Source organism: Molothrus aeneus, chromosome 2 (genome assembly GCF_037042795.1).
Source record: "Molothrus aeneus isolate 106 chromosome 2, BPBGC_Maene_1.0, whole genome shotgun sequence".
NCBI classification, from domain to species: Eukaryota; Metazoa; Chordata; class Aves; order Passeriformes; family Icteridae; genus Molothrus; species Molothrus aeneus.
Window position 1 is genome coordinate 9,391,221 of NC_089647.1, and position 14,620 is coordinate 9,405,840.

Genomic DNA, 14,620 nt, shown 5'->3' on the forward strand with positions numbered 1-14,620 from the left:
AGCTGCACACTTTCTGCCTAGGGCAAAATCCTGCTGCCACTCCTGCAAGTAGCAGCTTAGAGGAAAAAGGAAGGGCATTCACACAAATAGCTAATCAAAGGGTTTTTAATGATACTCATTAGGAAAGAAATTCATTAACAAGCCAGCACAGAACATTCCCTGAAGGGAGAGTGATGTTACTGGTCACATCAAAGTCCCCACCTGACTAACACCTTTATTGCTGTTCATAGTAAGGCCAAGTTAGCAGCAAAATCAGTCGCATTCAGTTCCTGCCAAGCAAAAAGTCATCAAAGCATGGTCATGGAAACTGGATCAGTTCTGGTTTACTAATAAAAATGGCTTTTCAACTTTTCACAGCGATGTATAGTTTAGCACCCACCACTGATGCTTTTGAATTCATACAATTTTGCATTTCCCACCCTTCACTCTGTCCCCTGCTCTTTCTCTCTCTTTTATTTGGGTACCTCTCACCATGTCCATGGTGTTGCCCATGGCAGTGGTGTAGTCCTGCAGCACCACAAACCTCAGCTGGATGGATGCCAGTGCCCCTTCTCCAACAGAAGTCTGCCAAAGGCAACCTCATGGCAAGGTTCAGTGGGGAGCCCCTCTGAACTGTGGGCAGAGCCCTCACCCAGACAAAGCACCAGTGCAGGCCTGCCAGAGCTTCCCCCACTGTCCAGGACAGATGCAACCTCTGAGCATCAGGGCTATTGCCAACCAGCAGGTGTAAAACTGCCTTGTTTTAATGTTCACACCATTACTTACCTAGAAAAGGGACTCTATTTTTCTGCCAACTCATTCCTAGAGATTAGTATCGGTATCTTGGGATGCTCGTTTGCTCTGTAAAAATTAGGTTTTTTAAATAGACTGGAGAAGAAATCTCACTTTTATTGCATTGCCCTGATACAGTAGAGCTCAGTTATTGGAACAAATTGTAGCAAGCAGCTTCCTGGTTGTTATACCCACATAATTACTACGGGCTGCTACATGAAACCCTGCTTCACTCTTATGCTTAGAGGCAAGATCTCCATTTTGCAAGGACAGAGCAAGTTCTATTATGCATTTTACTGCCAAAGGAGGTCAATTAACTTTAATTGGTTCTAATTAGCACTTGCTCAAGCTGTTATATTCTTTACCTGCATCCGAGTGGCTCTCCAAGTGCTGCACAATGGATTCCTGCTTTTGAACACAAAGGAGAATTACTAATGGCATCCTTGAAGGCAAAAGATGCACTGATCAGCATGAATGGGGAACAAATATCAGCACAAATAGCAGGCCTTTTTAGAAAATAAACCCCACAAATATTTTGTGCCCATCTGGCTTAGATCAATTGAACTGAATGCAACTGTGCACCTTGTTGCTTAAAGTTAGAACAATGTAAGTACACAAATGCCATTATTCTTTACCATAACTTCTTTACAGATGAAAGTACTGGAAAATGCAAGGGGAGGGGATGGGGGGGGTGCAGGGACAGTGTTACAGCTCTGAAAAGACCAATGGATCATTTCAATGGTAGCCAAAACAAAATACCAAGAAAAAGAAAAAAATTGTCAAACATACATCTGAAATGCTGTTTTCTGTGATTTTTGAACATTGTTTTAAAAGCTTTGTATTAAAGTGAAAGGTTTAAGTTTGGGCATTTTTTGGTTTTTGATTGGTTTTTTTTATTCCATTCTCCTACAGCAAGAGGAACAACCTCACTCTTCAGCATAAACCATCTGAGTGCTCAGGATTTGGTGAGAACTCAGCAGTGAACTCAGGACTGCCTACAAGAGACTGAATAAGGAACCACATACCAGAAGAGATGCTGCAATGCTGAGCTCTGCTCTAGGAATTTGTTTTCTGCTCAGGTCTTCCTGGATGTAGCTACACAGCTAAATACAGTCAGGCCAAAGAGGACTCTAGTCCTCACACCAGCTGTGGAACTCAGAGCTACTTCTCCCCACATACCCAATACTGTGCATGTAGGCATGGCCCTACATCTCCTGTGGGTCCCATGAGACATCTCTGAGTTGTATCTGAGAATTTGGGTGGAGGAGTGTGGGCAGGAAGGAGCTCAGTCCTGGAGGGAAGAGGGGAACCAGCTAGACACAGCAGAGCAGGTGTCTGCTGCCACTGCTCTCCTGTGTCCCCCTGAATTAATAAAGCTTTTATCCATATATTCAGCCACTCAATGCATGCAGAGCACCTCCATGGCTCTTCTGCTCTTGCAGCCCCCTTGCCAGACACCCCAGATCCAGGGAACAGCACCAGCACTGAGTGCACAACAGGAGAGCACTGAGAAAGAACTGAGGGAGGGCAGTCCCAAAATGTGAGACACACCCAAGTGAGCTCAATGCAAACCCCCGTGGTGCCACAGGCACTGAAAACCTTCCCTGCCCTGAAAACTCCATCCTCAGAGAAGTGACCTTCCTCCAGGCGCTGACCTGCCTGGGATCCACTGAGACCCACTGAGCCTGAAGCCACCAGGTCTCCTCTGCTGGAGCCTTCCTGGGCTATGAGCAGCCAGGGCTGTTCAACCCTGAGCATTCTCCACTCTCACCAGCTTGGATTAACCACACATCTGAAACAAAGCACCAGATTGAGTGTCCCGAGGATCTAGGCCTCCTATGGACTTTGGGTAATTATTTTTTGGTATGCAAAGCAAAAGCAATGAAGTTTATACACATCATTGCTTATACTGTTCAAAATTGCATGTGAAACTGTGGTGGACTTGGCTGTTTCTAAACCAGTATGTGTTACTTATTTTAGTATTACTTTTTCCCTTTTCCCTGCTATTTGAATTTGCCTCCTAAATGAATTGTCCGCTCCCCACATGATTTTAAAAAACAACTCATTTTTTAGCTAATGTGCTCCAGATAGATGGAACACAAAACATGTGTTAAAAAAATTAAAAATTAAATTAAAAAATCCTCCCTCAGCAAAGAAGTACCCCCAATCTTTACAAAAGGTCAACTTTTTTCTTTCTAGTTCCCCTGCTAAAACTCCACAAGGCCATTTACCATAAAAAAACCCCAAACTGCATAAATTGTAGACAAGCCAAAGGAGCTGCCTGTAATTTTTTCTTTTTTAAATTGAAGTTCCTGCCAAAATCTCCCCCAGCCCTATTCCCTTTCCTCTTTCAGTTGTGAGGACTCTTTCTCAGCCTCAGTACACACCTCTTCTCGTGGCTGGCAATGCATGGGCTGAGGCAAGCATAAACCAGCACATAATTATTTCAAACAGTCATGTCTTCCTTTTGCACTGGTGTGCAGCTAAATTAACATACTTAAAAACATTCCATGCACCTTGTCTTTAGTACTTTTCCCAAGGAATGGTGTTTCTGTTGCATTTCAGGTGACAACCAAAAGATATTCTAAAGGTTTACTGACTTGGGTATGTACTTGAGAAATAAAGGAAAAAAAAAAAAAGAACATCAAAAAAGGAAATCCTTGCATCACTGAAATGGCTGCCCATACAGCAATACACCACTGAAGCACATGGAACAATTCATTATTTGGTCCTTCAGCCCTCCTGCATTTAAAATTGAGCATGTATTCAGCACAAAGATCAAGAAAAATTGACCTATCCAAACATTTTGGGGTATTCTGTACTGGGTTGGCAGTAGCTCGACCAGTACCAAACCCCAGGTCTGAGGGTTCAGACCAGGTTTTACACATCCACTGCTCTGTGGGCTTCAGGCAGAGCCAGCTGTGCCTCCTCAGGGCTTGCCCCACACTGAGGGAAGAGTTATAAGCAGAATATTCACTGGAATAGCTGTATCAGTGTAATCACAGAGGTACAACTGTTCCAGGAGAGACAGGACATTAAACAGAAACCCCTAGGACAGGCAATGTATACCACTGGCTCGTAGCTTAGTTCAAAAAACAGTGTATAAAATGTTCCTTGTCACCTGTAAGTGGACAGTGATGATTATAGCTCAGTCTATGTTATTATTGCCTGATTTTCCCTGTTTGGGCTTTCACATATTGACTCCTTACTCAAGGTCTTTTAACATAGATTTGAAATGTGAATATGTTTTATTTTTCCCCAGTAAATATACAATACACACTTCAACAGTACTATTAACCAACTTCTTATGCCAATTAAACTTTGCTGCACTAACAATACCAATGAAACACATTAAGAGGTCATACTTTTTCGTGAACAAACTGTAGCCAATAAACAGTTTTTAAAAAAAAAACAAATTAAAAAACAATTCTAAGTGCTGCCACAACATCCCTTTTCTTTAAACACATTATTCACAATAAATGTTTTCTTTTTTTTTTTTAAAAAGAAGAATACTTCTTTTAAAATAGTAAATTAAATGGCATTTTAAAAAATATGTACTGTGGTTCATTGGAAGTACACTGTATAGAAAAGAGAGAGAAAAAAAAAAGAAGAGACATCACCTGTAAGATAATGGAGACACTTTGCCATACACAACAACACCTTATGTAATATTGTAAGCAAATTATTAATGAACAAAAATGTACAGAAGCAGATGGACAAGTTAGTGAATATCATGGTACTGAACAGCTTTAATACTGACACACATTTACTTTCCAGTGGAAGAGATAAAACACATATTTGAAAGTAATTGGAATGGCTTTATCAACCTCTAAAGATACTGAATTTTGAATAGAACAGAGTGAGTAAGGTGTTCCACCAAAGCTCAGCACAAGCTTTTGAATTAAACGGGGAAAAAACAACTATCAGTGACTGAGTTAAATGTTTTCCAGAGAATTAAATTTGAATTGTACTCTGAATAGTCTTCTCTTCATATGGTATATACCAAAATAAAAACCAGGCACATGTAATTATGCTGCATTCTTTATCTTACTTGAACTTTTTTGCACATTTTTATGTTATGTTTTTCACTATAGTGTTTTAACAAGCAGGAAAATGGCATATACTCATTGGTCACATATGTAAATAAATTCATACTTTTTTTCCTCAACTTTTTTTTTTGTTTGTAACTAGCTAAATAACACATGTTGACCTTAAGGGAGCTAACTAGCATTTTTCAATATTCAATGGTGCTGAGTTATAGTTGATGGCTGTCGTGTTTTATCTTATCATGGAACAAGTTAATGAAATGAAAAGCAACACATACTTAGCATTGTAATTTACTTTTCTAAGATTCTGCCATGACAAAAAGTGTTCTTAATACTGGTGAGCTCCAAGGCAAAATATAAAACAACATAGACTGGTTATATGAGAAGGGTATTCAATGGAAACTTGTGTTCATGGTCAGATAACTAACAGAAATAAGCTGTAAGATGCAATATTTAAATTAAGCATCAAAGTAATGGGTGGGTTAGCCACACACAATAATCTAGGAAAAGCTTGAGAATTTATTCTTCGAGATTTGAGAGGTAAAGAAGACTTGGACAAAGTCATGAAAATTAATGAAGAGACAGGATGCTGTCATTAATGTCCACTTACAGAGTCTGGTTTATTCAAAAACTGTATAAACATGCGTTATTTCCTCATCATAGTAGTGTTTGAAGCCACTCACTAAAACACAGGTCAAAGATTTCCTTTACTTATATCCAACTTTTTTGGATGCATTGTATTGCCAGAAATATACTTAATGCAAGTCAAAAATAATTTGACCATTGCTTTCCTTCCAAAAACTGAACATTTTGCTACAAATTTAGTGGATCCAACTTCAGCTCTTGCAGGCTTCAGGTATGGAACAGAAAGGGTTGTGTAGACTGCATCAAAACAATTAATGTCATGAATTTCAGTGGTGCAGCTTTATCCTCTATCGTACTGTACATGTATTGGAAAGATGAAATAAGATACTCTGACATTTCAATTTTTTGGAAGCAGCCTGAATATGTCTTAGGAATAAATTGCATTCTTATCTTAGTAGGTATTCCTTGTGTTTATGTGGTTTGTTTCCCCTGAAAAATCTCTGTCCTATGTTTTGGGCTGGAGAAATAAATGGTAATAATTCCTTTAAAACTGAAAAATAAAAACAGCTTTAGTGAAACACCTTAAAGTTCTTTTATTTGTAGCAAGGTTTGTTTTTCTTCCCCTTAGTGGCATGGGATGGCTAAAAGCAGATACTAAGGGTATCACTCTAGTGAAAGGGTCTAGGCCATCTCATGCTACCTTTAGTTTTCATTTTCACTCTTTAATCTCACACTTCCAACTTCTGACCCCTTCTTAAATAGGAAGAGCAACTATGTTGCTAGATTTTAAAAGGTTTAAATCTGTTTCTAATGTCTTCACTGACATCAGTTTTGCCTGTCACTTTCTCATTTCTACACCCCAATGGAAAACCACCTAACATACTCCTTTACATCCAAAGTAGCTTACAGGATGTAAACCTTCTTCACACATTCAGTCTCTTTTTTTCTTCATGTCATGAGGAGTAGAGTTTTGTGCTTATCACCAAATAAAATTGCAGTGCAAACTTTAAACATAAAAGTTACACAATTAAAAGTTAATATATGGCACCACAGCCTATTAATTCACATATAGTACAACAGACCAGTAAAAACAGACATGAATATGAACATAGCTAAAAAGAAGGTGAGCTTGCATAGCAATGCAACAAAAGAAATTATATACAGAAGGAAATCCTTTTAATCCTGGAGGGTGATTTTTTTTTTTCTTTCTTTTTTTTATATACTCCTGACAAGGAATAGCTTAAGGTGGATGGTGTATTAAAGAGAAGAACACAAGTAAAGTATCTGTGGGATATGTGTGGCTGTGTGTCTTTACATTGCATTTACAGTTCTTTTAATAGTACATAAATAAAGAAAATGTTCATTGCACTGTTTAGTGTCATCACTTCCATGAGTTCAGACCTGATGGTCCATCAGAGCAGCTTGCAATGTGTCTTCTCAACTACTCTATAGAGAGAAACAAAAGAGAGAGAAAGAGGTTGTAATAAGGAGAAAAAAAAACCACACAAAATGAAGCCTATGGCAATATTACTGCAGCACAGAATGAATATTCAATAGGTTGTGAGAACAGGGTTAATTGCTTCTAAGATGAAAAGCGAGGGATGCTAAAATTTAGCACTTACCAACACCATATCTGAGGCTGCACATTTCAGGGCTCCTGGGTCACCATTAGCTCTCTTACAGCTACAGGGCAGTAACTGCCAGGAGCTGCTGAGGGTTTGGCTGCAGCAAGAGGAGGCAGACATGCCAGCAGCTCCACTGCTTTTATGACCACTAATAAGTTTATTAAACACACCAGTATGCCTGAGTGTGCTGGGGTTTTGATGTTCTTTCTCAAACAACAGAGTCAAGCCTTTGGGCAGCTGGTACTGCCAGCACCTACATAGCATCAACACGGTTTCATCAAAAGTTTAACAGATACTGAGTGGTAATAGGAAACAAATCTGGAAAACAATTTCCCTGCCCTGGGATGCTGAGGAAAGAAGTGGAGATATAAAACTGAAAAACTGGGGTACACAATCAAGAAAAGAGGACCTCCCATCTAAGAGAATACTTCTCATCAAGCAACAGGAAATTAAGGAGAAGGCTGAGGAAATCTGTCACTGGCATTCCCAAGACAAGCACACTACACTTTGCCAAAAAAAAATTCCAAGTTACTAGAATTCCTTCTCAATTTTTCCCATGCTTCACTAGCATTACACACAGAGAGATGTACCATGTAGATAACTTTGGCATGGCTTACACAGATTTGAACTGGTCCAAAGCAAGGAACAGAAGGATGATGTTTGTTTGCCATCACATGCAATACGCCTCAGAAGGCAAAAAGACCTGCACAAAGCTTAATCTGATTATCACACACAACTTCCTACTCCCTTCACAAGAGATTTATAATCTTTTTCTTTTATCTATTTGAGAGTTTTAACTGGAGCTGGAGGTAAACTTACATAATTCACCAGTAAACTGTCCTTGACTGTTTGCTCCCACATAGCCTATATCGAGAAGGTCACTGGCATTGCGTTGGTGACCCCCTCGCAAGACTTCACCTTTTCTGGGTCCAGTTGATCCTTTAGAAGAAGATGTTCCTGAAGAGCTGTGGCCACCAGGGGATGGGAAGTTGGGTTTACTATATGGTACGAGTGCCTCTTCTAGAAAAGCAAAACAAAGCAAAATAAATACCAATGAAGTCCTAGGAGTAGGAATAAACAAGCTATTCATTTATGCATGTCATATTAATTCATGTCTGTCTTTTCTCTTGCTCTATAGCATAACAATTTTACATAAGAAAATACACAACTAAGAGTTGTATCCCAAGGACAGAGAAGCCAGTATGAATTTAAATCTTGCTTCCTTGTGAACTCCTAAGTCAGTTTGTATTAATTATAAGAAGTGTAGATTCATTATGAATAAGAGATCATGAATCATAGATACTTTAATAAAAATAGGTGAACATGCAATTTCCAAAACAATGAAGCTATGATTAGATTTTTGCTTCAAGCCTACATAAATGTGCTTTTTCCTTTTCTTTAGCTTAAATTATGGCAACATTACCCCAATCAGTTTAGATAAAGAACGACAATATCAGCTAATTTAATTAGCTTCCAGCAACTCAGTAATTTCTAACGATGCAAAGTACACTGGCAATTTTTTTTTTGAACTGGTGTTGAATTACATTGGAAAATATTATATTATACATTGCAGCTGTAATATTTGGAGCAGATAAATAATCCTGCAGCTTGTTTCATGTTCCATTATGGGCAAAAGGCTTACTTTTGCTCACTTGGATTCTTTTTCTGTGAAGACCTGTAATAATGAACTGCTTTCAAAAGCAGGATTAATGGCAATAAGGCATAAGGCTGTATGTCCTCATATAGCATGAAGTAAAACAAGACATCACTTCTGATTAGAGTTTCCTGGAGATATTGTTGTAATAATCCAAATCTAAGAAGCATAACAGCAGAACTGATTTAACACTGAAGTAGAACCACTATTTTATTTCTTTGCTGCGTATGATCCACTTTTGCCCTCTCAGAAGCTGAAGAAAGAGATCTTGCTAAATATAGTTTGAGTCAAGAAAGAACATGAGTATATATGCCTAACCTCAAACACAGCATTGTCCCTTCTGAAATCGGTGGGATTTCTACTGCTTGAATCTTGCCTTTTTTCAAAGGGAATTTAGGTCCAAAGGGATTTCTTTATTTTGGTTTTCCAATTGTCTTCACTCTTAAACAATCTTTTGAGGAGAAATGGACTTTCTTTGACAATGGGCAGGAACACAGAAAGAAAAGTAGGTGGGGATGGTTGGAAAGAAAGAGGAGAAAGAAATGCTTTTATTCACAAAGCAAAGCCTTTGCAAAGACTGTAGCAGAGGCATAATTAACTTAGAGAAGTGCTAAATGAGAACAAATTTGTGGAAGAAATGCAGGATTTCGTTATTTGCCACAAGAGAGTAGGATGTGGGGATTCCCCACGTGAGCTGCTGTTGAACTGAGCCTGATTTTAAGGTAAATCTCTTGCAGAAGAGGGCAGGCAGTTGACTTCTTTCCCTGCCAAAGTATCTCCCTCTGGTCCTGCCAAGGGACCAGAATATTTGTGCTGCAGGATGTAAGGGCATTATCAGTGTTTTGTGCTATGACTGTGTGCTGTCCTTGCTGAAAAAAAAAAAAAAAGAAATGCTTGAAAGACTCTGTAAAACGGCATTTAACAGCCACAGTCTATCCTAAATTATGTTACTTGTTTTTTTATACATCAAGACCTAACAATAGAGTCAGATGCAAACCTGGTTTCCAAAGGCTGGCTAAAATATGGAACAGTTTTCATTAAGGCAGCAATAAAGCAAGTGGCATAAATCAGTTCAGCAGAAAGCTGGATACATTTTTAAAGGATGAAAACAAAAGTCACTAGCATAGCAAAAGAGTTGGAAGATGACATATATAGTCAATTGATTTGTTTTTCTAGCTGGTGGACTCAGGATAAGGCCTCCTTCGGGTTCAATGAAATATTGAGGAAAAACGACCATGAATAAATATAAAGTGCATTATCATTATAGAGCATATGGTATGTTAAATTATCTGTTGTGCCCTCAGAAATAAACATAATCCATAAAATAAGGAATTGTGACATAAACAAAGGCTAGGTTTTACACAACATTCTAGCACATGAAAAGTAGTTGTCTTCAGTCCTGAGAATGGGCTCACGTTTATTAAACTCTCCAAACAGTGCCCCATGTCCAGGCCTGCAAAGAATATGGGGAGGTTTTGCTGGTGCCTTACTCCTTGAAATACTGAGCCATTAATTTGAAGATATAATTCTAGCCCCTGTGAAATCAGCATGTGTGTGTAACAATGCTCCTATACCTCAGAAAATAACCAAAAGGCTTTTCCTGCTATCAAAATTATTGTAAGCTGATCTAGCACCACTTTCGTTAGGGGGGGCAGCTGAGAATGTCACATTTGATGTGCTTTAACTCCAGTTCTACAATGAAGCCACTGCCAGGAACTCAGAGATCTTGTTTATACTGAAAGCAACCAGTGGAAACAGAGATCCCACGCTTAGGTATTTTTATTCTGTTCAACTTCAAACTAAAGGTCTTACTTTCAAAATTTCTCTCACGCTTGGTAACATCTGAAATTAATCCCATAAGTTGCATCTATTTTCTGGAAGCTGTTAACTAATACTAGCAACTCTTTTTTGGAAATGCATTGAAAACTGTGACAGAATGGATTTCCAAAGAACTATGCCATTAATAAAGGGAAGAAGCACAATTGATATTATTAAAACACCTAAATTGAGTGATATAAAACAGCATAATGCACAAGAGTAGCCATTTTAAAATCTACACAAGAGTGCAGAGCAAGAAAGCTGCAGTGCAAGAGGCTGGAATGACAATCCAGACAGAGAGATATGAAGCCCTGGCCTGTCTTGTGCACAAACTTTGTGAACTCCTCACACCAGGATAAACTCATAGCATCTCCTAGAGGCATCCTTTTTTATGCATAAAGGATATGCACTTGCTCTTGGCATCCTGAATTTGACAAGAACAGGATACCTGTAACCCCTTCAGTTTAGGGTATTGGAAGTGTCAAGATCAAGTTCTCTTTGTTTATGGGCAGATAAATGCACGTCCTGCAGGATGGGAATTTTACTACTGTATAAGCTCTGCATCTCAGAATAAATGACAAATTCTATTTACACGCTTGTGATACAGAGGAAAAAGAAAGGACTTCTTTGTAAGCAGGTCAGAGAAGCACCCTTAATAATTTCCAAGGAAATGAGAAGTGTAAGGCATATTTGGGCTATTTTCTATGTGTTTGTATATCTTCCAAACTGCAATTAAAATTGCCATTTCACCAAGCAGCATGAATTTCACACACTATTTTTAAACTGTGATTTCACATTGTGATTTCAGGACATGAACAGCCACTCACTTGTTTATGCGGCCAACAAATTAGGGGGTTTTAACTGGACCATTATTGATATTTTTAAAAATATGAATTGTATTTTAAATATTTAAATTTTTAATACAGGTAGCAGTATTTTCCCTAGGAGAACTTTATTCGGTAAAGCCTGTCCCCATGACTGATTTGTCTGCACACTGCTCTTCTTTTTATAGGATGTCAATGGCACTAGTGTGTTAGATTAACAAGGAGCTTTAAGAGTGAACAAAATCAATAAAAATATGGATGACAAGAGTACATCTAGTGTAACTGTGGGAGCTACATAGATAAGAGAAGAAACAGTATAACCCTACAAAAAAACTTCACACTCAGTATAATTTTTTGTTTAAATCTTATTTGTCCTCCTGTATCACTCTAATCAGCACTGCACTGGGATGAGGTGATTAATGGGCTAAAGAAAACGCCCTGGGATAAAAGAGCAGCTTTTACTTGAGGTCAGGTTGAGAGAGGGAAACTGTGAATATTGTAGAAATCCAGCTCCAGCCTAGCATCCCCTCCTGTGCACATTTGTGCAGAGTTGAAATCCATTTAGGTGCTAAAGTCAGCTTGGGGCAAGGTGCAGGTCCTGTATGAAAGTGAAAACCTGTGCTGTCATCTTGCTGGGCTTAAGAGATGAATGCTACTTTGTCATAGCCTGGAATAAAGAGAAGAGAGGGTTTTTAATGCAGCTGAAAGGAATGTCAGTAGTTTAGAAGGATCAGCCTTCTTGCAGACACGTGAAAACTGCTGCCAACCTGGAAGCAGGTTGAAAGAACTGGAAAATATGGCCCTATATGTATAAATAAATACATCTAACAAAAGATACTCTAAAAATTTCTCTCCTTCCCTGCTGGCCTGAAATTGTTCCTATTTTCTCCATCGCTACTCTTGAGAACATTATTAATTTCCAGAACATTGCAAAGAGTGCACCGAGTCAGGTGCTAATGACATTTCATCGATGCAGGAGGGAAGATAGCTGGATCACGAGCTCTCATTTCACTTTGCCTTTCCTTATTTTCCAGCCTGACCCTCGCCAGCACTTTCACAGAGAGGTGTGAGGTGATCCTAGAGCCCTGCCAGGCACAGAACCCCTCAGCAAAGGGGTGGAGCAGCCCTCTCGGAATCTCTGTGGGTCACAGTGACCCCGAGATATGTACAGGTCTCTTTTCCCAGCCCGGGAGTCGAAGAAGGAGTCAGGATTGCCCAGCTGTGGTTTTCAAGGTTGTTTATAATTTCTTTTCTATAACATTCTTCCCCTGGCCTGCTGAGGTCTGTTCAGCAGGTCAGTCAGAGGCACACTGACTGCCCTCAGGGGTGTGTTGTCTTTTTATACTAAAAACTACGTGCACATTATTTACAATTATTTTCCAATACCTATCACCTATGTTAGACAGTTTGTTCCTACTTTAAACCAATCCAAAAGTGCCAGCATCACACAGAACATGGAGGCTAGGAAGAAGGAGAAAGAAGGACAAAACATGCCCAAATTCCTCCATCTTGAGATCCCATTCTAAAAACCTCAAAAATCTACTTTTCACCCTGTGACAAACTAGCTATCATTCTACTTAAACTTTCGTGGCTTGTCATTCTTCATATAAAGGTGGTAAAATGGGTCAAAATGGGTCAAATTCAAAGGCACGGGGGTCTTGGGCTCTGTGCCAAGGTCTCTGATCCCCCTGGCAGGGGCTCAAGCCATCCAGGACAGCCAGAGGGATGTCCTGGCTCCCGACACAGCCCCTGCCTCGCCTCGGCTGGTGCAGCGCGCACACACCTGATCCGAAGGCTTGTTTGTGTTGGGCTTTCCTGAAATCCTCTTGGCGGTCTGCAGAGCTTATCCACTCCTGGGCTTGCCGCTGCCACTCTAGTGATGTCCTAGCGGGCCGGTCCAGGGAGCTCTTTGTGTCATCTACGTTGGCTGCCGCGTGCTGCCTCTCCAGAGAGCTCCCCTTCCTCTCGGCAGAGCCTCCGCGCTGGCCGGGCACTATGGGCTGCCTTAAACCCTGACCGGGGGGCGGGTCGGGTGGTGGTGGAAGATCTAAAAAACGTGAATAATATTCAGGTGAACTGATTTTTTTCTTTCATTTGGAACAGAAGGTCTGTTTTCGACACTGAAATGTGCCTCGTAAACGGTACGAGCCACCAAATAGGTTTTAAAAGGAGGAAATTTCATGTTATTCACAAAAGGGTTTTGACTTCTGCTAGCTCTTTATTCTGTGTTTCTACCTCTTTCTAACTTCCATAAAAAACCATAGGCTCTGAGCCCTGACTTACACTTCCAAGCATGGGACTGAACAACTCCTTGTTGTTCAGTAACAACAAGGAATTAAGAAAGGCTGTGGAAAACTGATCCACGCCAGTTGACAATTTCCCTCCACCCTACTGGGGCTTGCTTCATCCTGGCTTTGGGCTACACTTTCAGCTCGAGGTGTAAACTCAAAGTCTAACACACAACTTCATCAAAATGAATAAAATGCCACAAATATTGGGAAAAAATTGACTGTGAAACCTACTGTCTTTGAAAAAGGATCAGTACGTCTCAGACCAATGTGTTTAAAGGGAACCACCAAACAATGGGTGAGAATTTTAGTCAATGAAATGAAGAGCTAGACTCTTCAGAGTCTAGAGGATGGCCACTCTTAAGTTTTGCAGTCCTGCAAATATAACCAATTAAAACACAATTTCAGCTAACAGAAAGACACTTGCCTGGTCTTTAACAACTTCTGTCCTTTTCAAGTTTGTGACTTGGACTACTAAGATGCTTGTAGAATTGAAGGTCAACCTTCTAAATACATTTTTGGGGGCAAAAACTGCACTTTTTTAATGAGTCCATGACCCAAGGTAATTATAGACTCAGGATAATTCATATTCTAAATGCAACTTTTCATGTAAATGATATAATAGACTCAATAGTCCAGATTTTTTAAAAGAAAAGAAAAATCAGAAAATAGAAGCACCTTTAGTATCATAATGAAAATTCTTCTATATCATATACATATTTTTTACAAGGAACAGTTTTGATAATTCTGTTCTGGGGCAATGGATAGCCCAAGTAAATCTCTGCAGCCACACCAACTTCACAAAAACCTGTGTTCGCTTACAACAGATTTGGGTCTGACCTGTTTTCTAGTCCTTTCTACCTTACTGTGTTGTGAAGATTTATCAAGGAATTGAACTTGGCTCACTAACAGGCATGGAAAAGTAAACCTCTGTTTTGCCTGCAGGGAAGTCTGATGTTTATAACTCTAGTGCAACTGAAATTCATTTTATAAATTGGTCAGGAGGCCT

General features: G+C 39.5%; 1 protein-coding gene across 1 annotated transcript in view; it reads right to left on the reverse strand.

Moving 5' to 3' along the window:
• Positions 1 to 3,996: 3,996 nt before the first annotated feature.
• The window catches only part of ROBO2 (roundabout guidance receptor 2), a 439,359-nt gene continuing 428,735 nt past the window's right edge, over positions 3,997 to 14,620 (reverse strand). The window contains exons 27-29 of the mRNA XM_066571926.1: positions 13,107 to 13,370; positions 7,946 to 8,047; positions 3,997 to 6,848 (exon numbers count right to left, since the gene is read on the reverse strand). Coding sequence (XP_066428023.1) covers positions 6,844 to 6,848; positions 7,946 to 8,047; positions 13,107 to 13,370 — 371 coding nt within the window. The 3' untranslated portion in view covers positions 3,997 to 6,843. The remainder of the gene's footprint in view (positions 6,849 to 7,945; positions 8,048 to 13,106; positions 13,371 to 14,620) is intronic.